The 15,317-nt window shown below is 51.0% G+C and overlaps 1 protein-coding gene across 1 annotated transcript; it reads right to left on the bottom strand.

Moving 5' to 3' along the window:
* Window positions 1-11,001: 11,001 nt before the first annotated feature.
* LOC123080668 (NAC transcription factor NAM-B1) lies at window positions 11,002-12,015 on the bottom strand. The gene has a single exon (XM_044503602.1). It carries the CDS (start codon window positions 11,939-11,941, stop codon window positions 11,360-11,362), a length of 582 nt encoding a protein of 193 aa, XP_044359537.1. The 5' UTR covers window positions 11,942-12,015; the 3' UTR covers window positions 11,002-11,359.
* Between the last annotated feature and the right edge of the window lie 3,302 nt (window positions 12,016-15,317).

The raw sequence follows: 15,317 nt of genomic DNA, 5'->3' as shown, positions 1-15,317 counted from the left end.
GGGCTCCTGAGCATCGCAACTCAGGAGCTCCTACTGGCTCTCCAGCCCTCACCCCCTGGCCTTGACCACGGCATCGCGACCTGGCATACCAGCGGCGGCTGAGCTCACTCGAGGGCCGGGACCTGAGGATGTAGAGCACATAGAAGAGCGTGGAGAAGAGGGGGAGGCTCGCAAGGGCTTAACCTGGTTACACTGCGGCTATCGACGCGCGAGTCTGGCGGAGCACAAGGAACCGACTCTTGACTGCCAAGATAAGTTTCGCGCCCGGGTCGACCAAGCGCTACGGCATAGGACTTTCACTTGTTACAGCCTTGTTGCGGCAACGTCGCCTCCCTTTCCTACCTCTCGGTGGCTACTTGCGCGCTAAGGGGGACCTCTTGAGCATCGCGCCTCAGGAGCTCTTACTAGCCCTCGGGCCGCTCACCTCCTGGCCTTGACCACGGCATTGTGACCTGGCATACCAGCGACGGCTGCAGCCTGCCTGGGGACCGGGGCCTGTCGGCGTAGAGCACCAAGCTACCTGATACGTCTCCGTCGTATCTACTTTTCCAAACACTTTTGCCCTTGTTTTGGACTCTAACTTGCATGATTTGAATGGGACTAACCCGGACTGACGCTGTTTTCAGCAGACTTTCCATGGTGTTATTTATGTGCAGAAACAAAAGTTCTCGAAATGACCTGAAACTCCACGGAACGTCTATTTGGAAATAATAAAAAGTCCTTGCAAAAGATGAAGACCAGGGGGCCCACACCCTAGCCACGAGGGTGGGGGCGCGCCTGCCCCCCTAGGGCGCGCCCCCCTACCATGTGGGCCCCCTGGAGCTCCTCCGACCTCAACTCCAACTCTATATATTTGCTTTCGGGGAGAGAAAAATCAGAGAGAAGGATTCATCGCGTTTTACGATACGGAGCCGCCGCCAAGCCCTAAAACCTCTCGGGAGGGCTGATCTGGAGTCCGTTCGGGGCTCCGGAGAGGGGGATTCGTCGCCATCGTCATCATCAACCATCCTCCATCACCAATTTCATGATGCTCACCGTCGTGCGTGAGTAATTCCATCGTAGGCTTGCTGGACGGTGACGGGTTGGATGAGATCTATCATGTAATCGAGTTAGTTTTGTTAGGGTTTGATCCCTAGTATCCACTATGTTCTGAGATTGATGTTGCTATGACTTTGCTATGCTTAATGCTTGTCACTAGGGCCCGAGTGCCATGATTTCAGATCTGAACCTATTATGTTTTCATGAATATATGTGAGTTCTTGATCCTATCTTGCAAGTCTATAGTCACCTACTATGTGTTATGATCCGGCAACCCCGAAGTGACAATAATCGGGACCACTCCCGGTGATGACCATAGTTTGAGGAGTTCATGTATTCACTATGTGCTAATGCTTTGTTCCGGTACTCTATTAAAAGGAGGCCTTAATATCCCTTAGTTTCCATTAGGACCCCGCTGCCACGGGAGGGTAGGACAAAAGATGTCATGCAAGTTCTTTTCCGTAAGCACGTATGACTATATTCGGAATACATGCCTACATTACATTGATGAATTGGAGCTAGTTCTGTGTCACCCTATGTTATGATTGTTACATGATGAACCGCATCCGGCATAATTCTCCATCACCGATCCAATGCCTACGAGCTTCTCACATATTGTTCTCCGCTTATTTACTTTTCCGTTGCTACTGTTACAATCACTACAAAACACCAAAAATATTACTTTTGCTACTATTACCTTTGTTACCGTTACCACTACTATCATATTACTTTGCTACTAAATACTTTGCTGCAGATACTAAGTTATCCAGGCGTGGTTGAATTGACAACTCAACTGCTAATACTTGAGAATATTCTTTGGCTCCCCTTGTGTCGAATCAATAAATTTGGGTTGAATACTCTACCCTCGAAAACTGTTGCGATCCCCTATAATTGTGGGTTATCACTATCGCGGGGTTGGAAAGGGGAGACCGAGCCGAAACAGGACACACGTTCGCAAATTTTCACAATGAGGATGATATCGATGAAAGACATTACAGACCCTTTACACGCCCCCACGGGGTCCATCTCGATTCCTCGCAGGGAACAAAAGAAGGGAGTTTCTAGGAGCCCTATCTACACGTGCCAGCACGGCCGACGCCATCATCAACAGTGGGCCACGGGAGGCCGGCGCCAACCCCATTTAGATCAGCGACGGCGGCGGCCAGACGCTGCAGCCTTGCTCCGAGCGCGGCGAGAGCTCGGGGGCACGTAGCTGTCGTCGCTCGTCTCCGGGGTCTCGTAGGGCTCAGGAGAGTCACTGGACTCCCAAGCGCCGCCGCTGCTGCTGAAGGAGCTGCTGGCGAAGCCAGCGGCAGGCTCGTCGATGGTCGCTGCGCCGCCCCGACGACCCCCTCCGGGGCAGCACTCCAGGCGGCGGCCTTCCTCGTCGAAGACCTTGAAGAACATGGTGGAAGCGCCATCGTACTCAAAATGGATGGCGAGGGCACCTTCCGAGCGGCAGACTCGAGCGACCTCGCCCCAGCCTCGGGTCATGAAGATCTTGCCTGGGGAGACGGCTTCAACCTCCGCTCCAGTCGCTGGGGCGTCGCAGTCCGCGTGCTGCAGCCAAAGCTCGAGGGGGCCCCTCGGCGGAGAAGAACTGTGGAAAGCGAATCCAAGTGCGCGGAGGCATCGCCGCCCACATCACGAGTTCGCGCGAGGAGTTCACGGCGTGGGCTCCAGGGGGGCGACGGCGTGCGTCACCATGGCGCGGCGACCACGGCCACGGCGTGGGCGGCGCCGTTCGCCGCCTCTCCCTCCGGAGCCCTCGGCTTGGGTGTACAGAGGCAGCGGATACCCGGGAGGTGGCCGCTCGCACCAAGGCCTCGACACCTCCGGTCTCACGACTACGTCGCGGCGGTGGGCCGGCCTCTTCTTCGGCGGAAGTGGCCCGGGCTCGTCGCGGGGGGTTTTCCCTTCTCTGCGGCCGAGAACCTCCGAATCGGCGCCATGGAAGTCGCTACTAGCAGTAGAGCAAGGGAGAAGAAGCGAGCGGAGGAAGAAGAGATGAGCGACGGGGACTCCGCCCCCCCCCCCTCATTTATGGGAAAATTTTGTTTTTGCCACTCTAGATTTTGCCAATTTTCCTTATGCCACTCTAGATTTTGACATTTCACTTTTGCCACTCTTAGTTTTTGACAATTATCACAATTGCCATTCTGTGGCAAAAGTGAAATAATTTTATTTCATTTTTGCCGCTCCTAGCTTTTGAAAATTATCACAATTGCCACTCTAAAAAATTTGCTTTTGCCACCGGAATGGCAATTGTGATAATTGTCAAAAACTAAGAGTGGCAAAAGTGAAATGTCAAATTCTAGAGTGGCATAAGGAAAATTGGCAAAATCTAGAGTGGCAAAAACAAAAATTTCCCCTCATTTATAGCGGGAGAAGGCCAACCGGCGATCCCCACAAGCACAGGTAATGATGATTTTTCTCTGCATGCAGCAGGGACTCGTCAAGTCGGGCAGTTGCCGAGGCGGCGTGGGGAAGCGGAGACGCCCACGTCCAATCAATCGCCACACGTCAAGCGAGGCCGCAGGCTGTTGGGGCCCGCGGCGCTCCGCACTTGCCCTTTGGCTTCGCCTCGAAGCCAAGTCCGAGCGCGCCTTGGGCCCGGGGGCTACTGTCGCCGTCCTGGGAATGGGGGTCCCCAGACTTGTCTGCCTGCGGCCCACGACGTGGCTCCACCAGCGGCCCTGTATGGCCCATCTTCACCAGCAAACACTCAAGACCCTCGCGAGGGGCCAAGTCTCGTGAGGCGGACGGCGCAAGACCTCCTCGGGGGCGGCCTCACCAGGCTGGCTCGCGAGGGGCGGAGAGATCAAGGCAAGGGGCACCTCGCGAGGTTCCCGTGACGTAAGCCATGACGACCGGGGCCAGGCGGGCGCCAGCGCGCGCAGTGTCCTCGTTTCCTTTTTGGTGCTAAAGAGGCAAGCGCAGGCGAGGAGTCCCGAGGCATCAGGTAAAGGTTTCCATATCGGTGCATCGAGACCAAGACCAGCAGGACGGCAGGATGGAGGTCACCGTGGAGCCCAAGACGGCGTCATCACCAGAGCCTTTGGTAGGCGAAGACCACCTTTAGTCAGGATAACTTGTACTAGTTGTCTCCCATTAAAATTGGCCGTTGTGGCATCCCTTCCCGCCTAGCATTTGGGAAGAGGACCAGGGCCTCTATAAATAGGACTAGCCACCACCATAGGAGGCAACTGATCTTGGACGGATCATTCGGATCATCAGCCACCACACTAGCTCACCGAGCACAAGAGCACCTCTCCTCAGGAGGCTGTTCTTCCCCTGTACTAGTTCTTCCTTAACCCAAGAGGCAATCCACCACACCACACTGGAGTAGGGTATTACACCACATCGGTGGCCCGAACCAGTATAAACCTTGTGTCTCTTGTTCTGTGAGTTCGACGCGCTGAGCTTTGAGATCGCGGTGAGGGCGTGAGCTAGGGGGAGGAGAGATCTTCGTGCGCACCCCAGTGTTCGAACCTCAATGGTTTTGCCGGAACCCGAAATCCGACAATTTTGCTAGATGAAGATATGAATCCCAAGATATCTGATTTTGGCATGGCAAGAATCTTTGGTGGAGATGAGCAACAGGCGAACACTAACCGAGTTGTCGGAACATAGTATGTACTATCTTGTGTGTAGTTGCTCATTAAAGTCATTCATAGTTAAACTCAACTCGAAACGTACATACTTGCTGATTATATGATTTATCCAGCGGATATATGTCTCCGGAATATGCAATGGAAGGCCTCTTTTCTGTTATGTCTGATGTCTATAGCTTTGGAGTGTTGCTTTTGGAAACTGTAAGTGGTCTAAGGATTAGCTCAACCGAGAACATCAAGGAGTTCCCCAACCTTATAATATATGTAAGATTACGATTTATCATTGCCAATGTCTGCAATTCCTTTGATCACATGACTTAATTTTTTTATTTGATTTATTCAGGCATGGAGTCTATGGAGGGAAGGGCTAGCAATGGATGTGGTGGATCCATCAGTTTCAGAGAGCTGCTCGAATGAAGAGGTTTTGTGTTGCATTCATGTTGGGCTCTTGTGTGTTCAGGATGATCCGGATGCCAGACCAGTCATGTCAACCGTTGTATCAACCTTGGAGAGTAGAAGCACACCACTTGCAAGGCCTGATAAGCCACTGTATTTTTCTCAGAGGAATAAGGTATAGCGAAGGTAGCAGAATACGGTCAGGACTCTGTGGATATGGAGACCCTTACAGTACTAGAGGGGCGATAGGGTCTCGAAGCTTTCAAGTTCCGCCCGTGCATTGTTTCCCAGTTCTCCCAAGCTTACATTGAGATGATTTTGCAGCACTCTTTCAAAGCCCAAGCTTCCAAAAGGTGTGTCTCGTGATCACTGGTATGTTCCTGAACGCTCACCATCGCTTCTATGAGAAGGTTTGCGATCCTGAACCCACTGAAGCAATGGCCACTTGATATACTTTATCCTGTTCTCTTGCTGATGGTATTCAGAGGATTGTCTTAGCTTCTGATTGTACTTCTCTGGTGGCTAAGCTGAATGCCTCCTAAAGCTGATCGGTCGTCTACTGGTACTACATCAAGTTGTTAGAGCATCTCCAGCCGTTCACCCCCCAGGACACTGAAAAAGAGCCGCCTGGGGTCCGCCGGCACTAGATTGGCCCCTGCGGGCGACCTAGCTCCCAGTCGTCGGCCCACAGGTCGCCCCGGGTTCGGTGACGTCCGTACAAAATATACGAAAACTCGGCGTTTTTTGCACAAACTCGGCGAAATTACATTTAAATTTGTAAAAAAAACACAAAACACATGCAAACTACGCCTTAACAACGCCTAAACTACGCCTAGCCACCACCGCCGTCGCCGTCGTCTACATGCCGAGGAGCCTGTAGAAGCGGGTGTAGCCGCCGCCGTCGTCATCGTCGTCGTCGTCGCGCGGCTGGCGTGGGCCGGCGCTGTCCCTGCTGCAGCCCTGGCCCGGGTCACCGAGGCGCGGTGGTGCGCTGGACGACCCGGCCTCGCCCTCATCGTCGTTGTCGAGGACGATGACGCCGCCTTCCTCGCGACCGCGGTGACGAGCCTGGAGCTCTTCGTACGTCCGGCGCTGGCGGCGTACCTGCTCCCGGACGTAGTCCTCCTTTGCCCACTTGAGGGCGGACTCGTCGTCGGGGGCCGCCATCTGGACGTGCTCCGGCTTCACCGCGAGCAGCCCCGGCTCCGGCTTCGGCCGGACCAGGCGGTAGGATCCGCGCGCGGAGGATCGGGCGGCCTCGTTGATGACGAGGGCGGTGCGGTGCCGGAGCGGCGTCTCTTCCGGCTCGGGTTTGACGGGGCGGAACGCGGCCGGCGAGCCGGAGCCCGACGACGACGAGGACCCCGGCTCCATCCGTCGTGGCGTCCAGGAGCTACCGCGGCGGCGAGAGAAGGACGGCCGCGGCGGGTACTCGAGGCACGGCGTGTTGCCGGTCTCAATGTGGTCGAGGACGGCCTCGAGGGTGCGCCCGGAACGCCCCACCACTCGCGCCGCCCGTCTGCGTTGTGGCGGCCCCGCGGGATGACGCCGTTGGTGGAGGCGATCTGCTCCTCGCGGCGGCGCTCGAAGTACATCGTCCAGAGGTGGTGGCTGTCGGCGCCGTAGCGCGGCTCGTTCCGCTGCTCCTCCGTCATGGAGGAGCGAATGCGGGCGATCTCGGCGCGGCGCGCCGCCCCTTCGGGCACCGGTGGCACCGGGACGCCGCCGACGCTCAGCCTCCACGTCCCCGGCACCCGCATATCCGTGGGCGCCGGTACTCCGCCTCATACAGCATCCGCGCCTCGGCCTCTTGGAGGTGGCGGCGACCGAAGCCGCTCGCCGCCGCGCCGTCGCCTGGGTACCTCTCGGCCATCTCTCTTGTCGGCGGGAAGATGGGAGAGTGCTGCTTACTGCGCCGAAGAGGGGGGAAATGAGAGCTGTGGCGTCCACCGGCGAGGAGGCCGCCTTTTATAGCCGTCGCTGGGCGGTGTCGGGCTGCATGCCGAGTGGCGCATGGGCGGACGCGCGTCGCGGCGCGTTCACTGCGCCGCCCGTGAGGCATCAATGGAGGCTGACCAGCGCGGCAGCCTTCGCATTGATTCCCGCGGGAACCGAGGCGATGAGGGTGACGAAGCGGCGTGTCGCTGACTTGGCGGGCCCATCCGCTTTCGCGCCAAAACGTCTCGCCCCGGCGCCCCAGCGCGTCGGGTTCGGCCTGGGTCCGTCAGCGCCAGTTTCGGCTCAAACCGGCGAAAAAAGGGCTCCTGAGTCGATTTTTGGGCGTCGGCGCGGCAAAAACGCCTGAGGAAGGTCTGTTGGGGCGTGGCCGGAGTTGCTCTTAGCATTGAAGTTTGTTTCAGTTTCCTTATTCATGTTAGTTGAGTCTGTAATAGATGGCTCATGCTATCACGCGACCTGCGGAGCATGTTGCCGTAGGTGCTTGGTATGTTAAAGCTCCGGATTTCATCGGAGCTGTACTTTGTAACGAACTTGTTGTGATTTAATCAATGAAGTGTCGCCCGTCACCTAAATAAAAACTGCTAAAGGATTGAGCTGCCAATGGAATCACACGCCCTGGAGTCTTCTCTTACAGATACTAGAAGAACGCATGTGCGTTGCAACGGGGCCACATTAACTTTAAGAGTTCAATATTAATATTCTCATACATATCAAGTGATATTGGCCACCTTTTTCACCATCAAATCCTCACACACATACTCTCTCCCTCCCTCTTCCTCACTCTCTCTCCCCCTCTCCCTCTCTCTCTCTAACACACACACATATCCATCTTATTGGGTACGGGACCATAATCCATCTATTTCACACACACGCTAGTGCATAACAATATGGATTATGTGTATTATATTTGTCACCACAACTGAGGGAATTAATTTCATGTAAACCGGTCAGCCACAGCTCCAAGAATACGCGGAGGAGGTGGCCCGGGTCGGCGTCGGCGCGGGCCACGGGCCCGCTTCCAAGTGCGTCTGCGCGCCGGCCACCCACGTCGGGTCCTTCAAGTGAAGCTTCCACCGCACCAACTCCCAGGGCCACGGCCACGGCCAGGGCCAGGGAAGCCGCCCTTATTCGCCCCCTTCACCGGTCGCGCCCAACACGGTGCCGCGGCACCCGGCCTCGCCGTCCTTGTCCTCCGGCACCGTCGCGACCCAGTGACGTAGCCCAAGCATCGGCCTCGAGAATCAAGAACGCTCGATAACGGAGAGGGAAGGGAAGATCATGTACATGTCATAAGAAAGGGAGTTTATTTACTGCTCCCTCGATGTATTGTTTCCTTTATTTGAAGATTGATTTCCATCCGTGAGTTAAGGTAAGGTTAATGTGATTAAGCGATTTTTCTGAAAATTAATTATTTGTTTTCTAATTAATGTGATTGAGTGATTTAAGGTAAGGTTAATTAATTTAGATTTGATCTTTACAGATTGTTCGTGATTGATTCTACATTACTAAATAACTTGCGTTAGTATGGAAAGTTTTGATCTGTTCAGATTTCTTTCGTTGTGTGAGAGGGTGACGCGAAAATAAACCGATAAAGTGAGGGAGGGGACGAAAAAAAATCAGCGAAGGTGGGAGGAGGTACAAAAAACCATGGGAGGTAGAACGAAAAAAAAACCTGGAAGCGAGACTACCAACTACTCCATTAGAAATAGAGATTGATCTTTAGTTTTGTGGCATGCCTCCAGGAAGTTTTGTTTCGAAATTCCGTTAGCTGAACATTGCACGTTAGCTTTTCGGCTATTCCGGGAAAGAAGAAATATCATGTATTTGAAAAATATTCGTCATGTCTATAAAATATTCATCATGTTTTTAAAATGTTTGCCATATACTTTATCCAAAAATATCATCGTGTATTTAATAATGCTCATCATGTATTAAAAATGTTCATCTTGTCTTTAAAAAAAGTTATATGTTTTCAGAAAAAGATCATCGTAAATAAAAGAAATACTCCCACTGTCCCATAATATAAGATTTTTTCTCAAACTGACATAGCTTACAAAAACGTCTTATATTAAGGGACGGTTAGAGTACCGCGCATCAAAATTTCTCATAATGTTTTTAAAAAAGTATTCATTTTTATTCTAAACTTTTTTATCATGTTTTTAAAACAGTTTATAATGTATTTAAAAAATATTTATCATGTTTAAAAATTCATTATACTTTAAAAATGTTCATCATGTTTTTAGGAAAATTTCATCATGAATTTAAGAAATGCTCATCGTGCTTTATTAATCTATGGGAGCGGCTTTGTCTCGCCCGCAGCAAGGCACAAGCACATCTCGCATCAAGGATGCCCTAAATAGACCGGCCTGGCGTGGGAGGAGTGCTGGCGCCCTATCACATGTTTGGGTTAATTGGATAAATGCCACTCGAATTCTGGCAATTCCGAGAAACACAACTGCATTTCCCAAACCTTTTAAAATGTCATTTCCAATGGCATTTTCCAAAGTATGCAGTGGCGTTTTTCAAAGTTTGCAAAATTTGTAGTGGCATTTTTCAAAGTTTGGAAATTGCAGTGGCGTTTTCCGAAATCGCCAGAATTCGAGTGGCATTCATCGAATTAACCCTTTATTGTGACTTTTATTTACATTTCTGAAAAGGAAACTTTTTAAATAATAATTATTCATTTAAAAACGTTCATGCAGAGTAAATAAAATGTTGGCGCAACTTTAAAAAAATTGTTGTTAGCATAAAACAAATGTTCGTGACCTTTAAAAAATGTTTGTGCGTATCACCGAAAGTTCATGACTTTTATAAGTGTTAATACAATATAAAAATGTTCACAGAATTTGTAAAAAGTGTATTGTACCATTAAAAAAATGTTTATGCAGTATATTTTTGTCAATTTTTTTGTGACAATAAAAAATATTTATACAGTGTAAAAAATATGTGAGCATAGTTTACAACAAGTTTTGTACCAGTCAACAAAAAATGTTCACGTGTTTCACAAAATGCTTGTGACATTTGAAAATAATATTTTGTACAATGAAAAACAAAGTATTTCATACCACTCGAAACACATTCAACGTGTATTTGGAAATGTTCAATATTTATTCAAAGACATTGTTCCAAAAATGTACCTACGCCGCTGTTCTAGCTCTCGTCCGTCCACCGCGCAAGTCCATGCCCCTGCGGATTCCGTACGTGAGTTCACCACACCCGGCAAGTGTTTGATGAAATGTTTGCGCTAAAATTTTGACAATTTTTGTCCTTTCTTTGAAGTTATGGATTGGGACATGGATTTTGAAATATCCATGCAACTATACTGCCAAATGGACATTGTCATTGGACATGACTATAACATGCGCTACTATCTGGTTGACAACATCTATATATCCTCCTTCGTGAAGATCATCTCTTACCTAGTTAGTCAAAAAAGAGCTCGCTTTGCCCAAAGACAATGAGTTAGTAAGGATGTGGAGAGGACATTTGTAGTGCTCCAAGCCTGTTTTGAAGTTGTTCGAGAGCCTGCAAATTAAAATATGGGATCCGGAAACTTATGGGAGGTGATGACATGTTGTGCGTTCATGCACAACATGATCGTGAAGGATGAGGATGAAGGTGGCGCCGGAGGTCTGGAATTTGAGAACATAGACGATCATATCCAACATCCAATTTCCAAATCAGAATCCGGGCACGTTCGATGAGTTATATATCCTGATGCATCAACAAATTTGGCATCGAGCAACTCATGAGCAACATAGTTAGATTGTAAGATTCAAAATGTTATTATTTTGAGTGCTATGGAATTAAAGAAAAACATGTGCAGACGTTTGGAGATAGGATAGGGTTGAATATCCTGCTCCCGTATCCGGGGCCGCGGGCGAGTTTGGATCAGTCCGCTGACAGACATTGTGTCTCCTTAACAAAAAGATATTGTGCACATACTTCCTCCATCTAGAATTACTTGTTACAGAAATGGATAAAAATGAATGTATTTAAAACTAAAATACGTCTAGATATATATTTTTCCAACAAGTATTTTCGGACAAAGAGGGTATGATATTTCCGTACAGACGCAGTGCGCATATCTTATTGCTTGTACAGCTACTACACCGCTGATGGCGCACGCGGAACCATACCAACCCAACTGCTTTATTACACCGCGCATTTATTTCCTTTCTTCTCTCGACACTGCCCATGGCCCACGCGCACCGACGGACGGACATGCCGGGCGACGAGCACAAGAAACGCAACACCAAATCCTATGGGGTGGGGACTCTCCCCGCCTTGCGCCGGCCGGCCGGCGACTGAGCCGAGGCGAGGCAGCCTACTGAGTACTGATCCCCCACGGGCTACGGCCTCCGGGAGCGCGGCTTGAGGTTCTTCCTGATGCTCCGGCGGACGTGGCAGAGCACCCAGTAGTGGTCCTCCTCGCCGTCGTCGGCGCGGCGGTAGCACCGCGGGTCCGTGATCTCGTACTCGGACATGACCCACCCGGTGCTCCGCCGCCCCTGCGCCCAGTCGCGGGCGTAGAAGCAGTAGCGCGTCATGGACCAGCGCGCCACCACGCCCAGCTCCGTCACGGACCGGCGGTCCTCCCTGTTGCCGCTGTGCATCCACGCGCCGCCGCCGCCCTCCGGGGTGCGCCGCGCCTGGGCGCGCTTCCCGCGCCGCCGCGCCGCGAAGAAGTAGCCGTGCCCGCGCCGCAGCAGGCCGTGCCGCGCCAGCAGCTCCCAGGGGGTCGCCGCGCACGGGTCCGCCTCCACCACCGCGCCCGCCACGCGCGGCGCGAACCCGCGCAGCTGCGGCCGCAGGAAGTGCAGCACCAGCTCGTCCTCCGTCGGCTCGAACGACTCCTCAGCCTCCTCCTGCTCCAGCTCCTCCTTCACCTCCCCTACGCCGGCGACGGCCAGATTTATCTCCTGCTCCTCCATTTCCCCGATGAAGTCAATGCGCTCGGCAACCACAAGACAAGAGATGCGGCGAGAGGGACCCGGAGGACAGGGATGGCTAAAAAAAGAGGACACCCACCACCATCCGGAGTGGGTGACTCGCACGCTGCTATCTTTCCATATTCAGCCCAACACGGAGTAGCCCGCCAGAATGGCCCGCTCAATCGGGCCCAGCTGTAAAGCCACAGCACGAACGCCGGATCTTTTGTCCCCAAAAAAAAAAGTAACACCCCGGCCATATGTAAATGGAGATCACTAACTAAAGCATGGAGAGATACACATCAATTCCGTAATTGTGATAACAGGATCACCAATTAAGTAGTGCGATATTGCCTCGCGCGTTAGAGGAAAGAAATATCTAAGCTAGCGCGTTCAGTGAAAGGAGACGTTCCCGTCGACTATGAGGCGCTTTTGAAGACTTCGTTAATCTTAAGATAATATGCCGGCTCAGTCCGACGAAGGTGCTCATAGGGTTAGGATGTGCATGTGTGTGTTTATATTGATAAGTGTATGCGTGTATATATAAGCGCATGTGTCTGTATCGTGTTAAAAAAACTAAAATAGAATGTTAAATTCCCGCAAAAGAGATATATAATGGTCAGATAACGAACACACATAAGTGCTCCCATCACTAAATAAAAATATGAGCACTCACATGCCATTTCCTTCCTGGAAGCATCTCTTGAGGGAACAGTCCGGGTGATGTCAATGGTGGAGGTTGATTTGGATGGTTGTTGGTGCTTGCAATAATATATTTACCCACCAGGTTTATCTAGTCGATCTTGGTCGAGAAAAATAAGCTACTATTGAAAATAAAAGAACAAAAGCAAAAAAGGGTACTTAGGGCATCTCCAAGGCGGAAGCGCAAATCACATCCGTCCGGACCGCGGGAGCCATCCAACGCGAAAAAGTATCGGTCCGCGGGGCGGTCCGGATGCGATTTCTCCTGCAAAACCGAGACAAAAGTGGAGAAGCTTTGCAGGACTCCGGACACGCGAAACATAGGAATCTGACACGCCAGGCCCACCCAAATCCTTCCCGAATCCCGCGACTCCATCCTCCCCTATTTTCTCTCCTTTCTACTTTCTCTCTTGCCTTCACCGCCGCTCCGCCACCCCAGCCATAACGCCAAACCCCTACCGGAACTCTGCGTCTCCGTCACCTCCAGCGCTCCAGCATGCCTCCACCCTGCTTCTCCTCCGTCTCTGTTCAGCCCCTATCCTCCGACCGCCACGTCAGGTACCATCTGCTACTGTTATTCTCACCATGCCCAGCAACTGTTCGATGAATCGCCGAAGCTAAAAACAGTTGTCCGCGGTACATATACGAGCCGTATTTTGAGTCGTCTGATGGCTCGTTGAACAAGGAGGAGGACTCCAGTGAGACGGCGATGATGCACGCTGTCCTTGAAGACGCAGAGCGTGCGGATGAGCATGTTCTCAATTTCATAGGCTTGATCAATGGTCATCGAGTGCTCAACCGGTCATTTGACACTGATGGCCGACTACTTTGCCGCGACGCACTATTCGATGGCCATTTTCGCCGGCATTTTCGGATGTGCAAGACCATCTTGGATCGTTTGTACCATGATGGTCGGTCCTACGATGACTACTTCATCCTGAATATGGACGCCATGGGAACGATTGTCTTCTCTGGTTACCATAAGTGCACAACCGCACTCTGGGTGCTTGCATATGGTACAACCGCTGATTCATGGGACGAGTACCTGCGGATGTCTGAGAGAACATGCGGAGATGCCATGGTCAGGTTTGCAACTGTCATGGTCGAGGTGTTCGGACCTCAATACCTGAGAGAATCAACTGTGGCAGACACCGAGAGACTTCTGCCAATCTCAGGAGCAAGAGGGTGGACAGGTATGCTTGGATCTCTTGACTGCATGCGTTGAAAATGGAAGAAATGCCCGAAGGCTTTACAAGGGAAATATCACGGTCATGTTAAGAAGTCCATCATCATTCTTGAAGTAGTTTCATCACAAGATCTTTGGATTTGGCACGCTTTCTTTGGCATGCCTGGGTCTCACAATGACATTAGTGTGCTACAACGATCGCCTTTTTTGCGAGGCCGACTGAAGGAAAAGCTCCTCCTGTCAATGGACACGAGTACAATATGGGATGCTATCTGGTTGGCGGTATCTATCCTCCATGGGCTACCTTTGTCGGCGCTATCTCAAACCCAGTCGGCCAGAAAAGGCTCACTTTGCCCAAAGACAAGAAGGAGCTAGAAAGGATGTCGAGAGGGCATTTGGAGTTATGCAGGCCCGTTTTGCAGTTGTTTCGTGGACCTGCTAAACAATGGGGCGCGGAAACCTTATGGGAGGTGATGACATGTTGTGTGATCATGCACAACATGATCGTCCAGGATGAGGGTGATGATGCTGCCGCAGCTCTGGAATATGAGAACATGGGTGATCCTATCCAACTTCTGGACAAGAATCCGACCATACTTGAGGAGTTTATCCCAACGCATCAACAAATTCGGCATCGACCAACTCACGAGCAGCTGAAGGAAGATCTGATTGAGCATCAATGGGCAGTGAAAGGGGAAAACAATGTTGGGATGTAATATTTGAACTTTTTTCAAAATTTGAACTAGTGTTGCATGCGGCTATTTGAACGTTTGTACCCTTTGCACGCTGCTATTTGATTGTGCGGACTTGAAAAAGAAAGAGAAAGGCCGGACGTATACGGCTATGCTTGGATGGCGTCCTCCCGCATCCGTGTCCACGGACGGATGCGGAAGGAAATTTACGGGTTGCCGTTGGATATGCCTTTACACCCTCCATGCAGTTAATAACTCCGGGGTGAATGGATCCATGCAGTTATTAACTCCGGGTGGAGTGGCTCGTACGCTGAGTTTCTCTCCAACCATGCTGGTACCGTTTTCCCTATTCATCCCAACATGGAGTAGCCATATAATCCACAAATCTAAAGCGCGGATTAAAAAGGAAAGAAGGGAGTACCTCTAAGATACATTGGACTATAAATGTAGTAATATAGACTAGCATGACACTAGCTAGTCAAGTTAGTCCTCACTATGACTAGCCAATGGGCTCTCCCAATGCATATTTCTTTGCATGGTTTCATAGGTATTTTGCTAATATGGCATTGTTGTTAATGAAGAAAGTGAGGAAAGTTGTAGCTTAGCTAACAGACAACCCTTGCACGTGATTATAGGTAAAAAAATCATCCACGTATGCATGAGTCCCCAATCATTAAATAGATACAACCCCTAAGAAACCATGCATGCATTGGACTAGTTGTCTCTTAAGTTTTTATACCTATTTATGATATAACGTGCTAGGAGACAGTGCATAGGGAGAGGCCTAATGGAGTGTGGA

Source organism: Triticum aestivum, chromosome 3D (genome assembly GCF_018294505.1).
Source record: "Triticum aestivum cultivar Chinese Spring chromosome 3D, IWGSC CS RefSeq v2.1, whole genome shotgun sequence".
NCBI classification, from domain to species: domain Eukaryota; kingdom Viridiplantae; phylum Streptophyta; class Magnoliopsida; order Poales; family Poaceae; genus Triticum; species Triticum aestivum.
The sequence above is the reverse complement of the archived record's forward strand: the minus strand, read 5'-3'. Positions and strand labels throughout refer to the sequence as shown.

Excerpts from the sequence above, each read along its gene's own strand:
- LOC123080668 (XM_044503602.1), bottom strand. The coding sequence starts at position 11,941 with ATGGAGGAGCAGGAGATAAATCTGGCCGTCGCCGGCGTAGGGGAGGTG.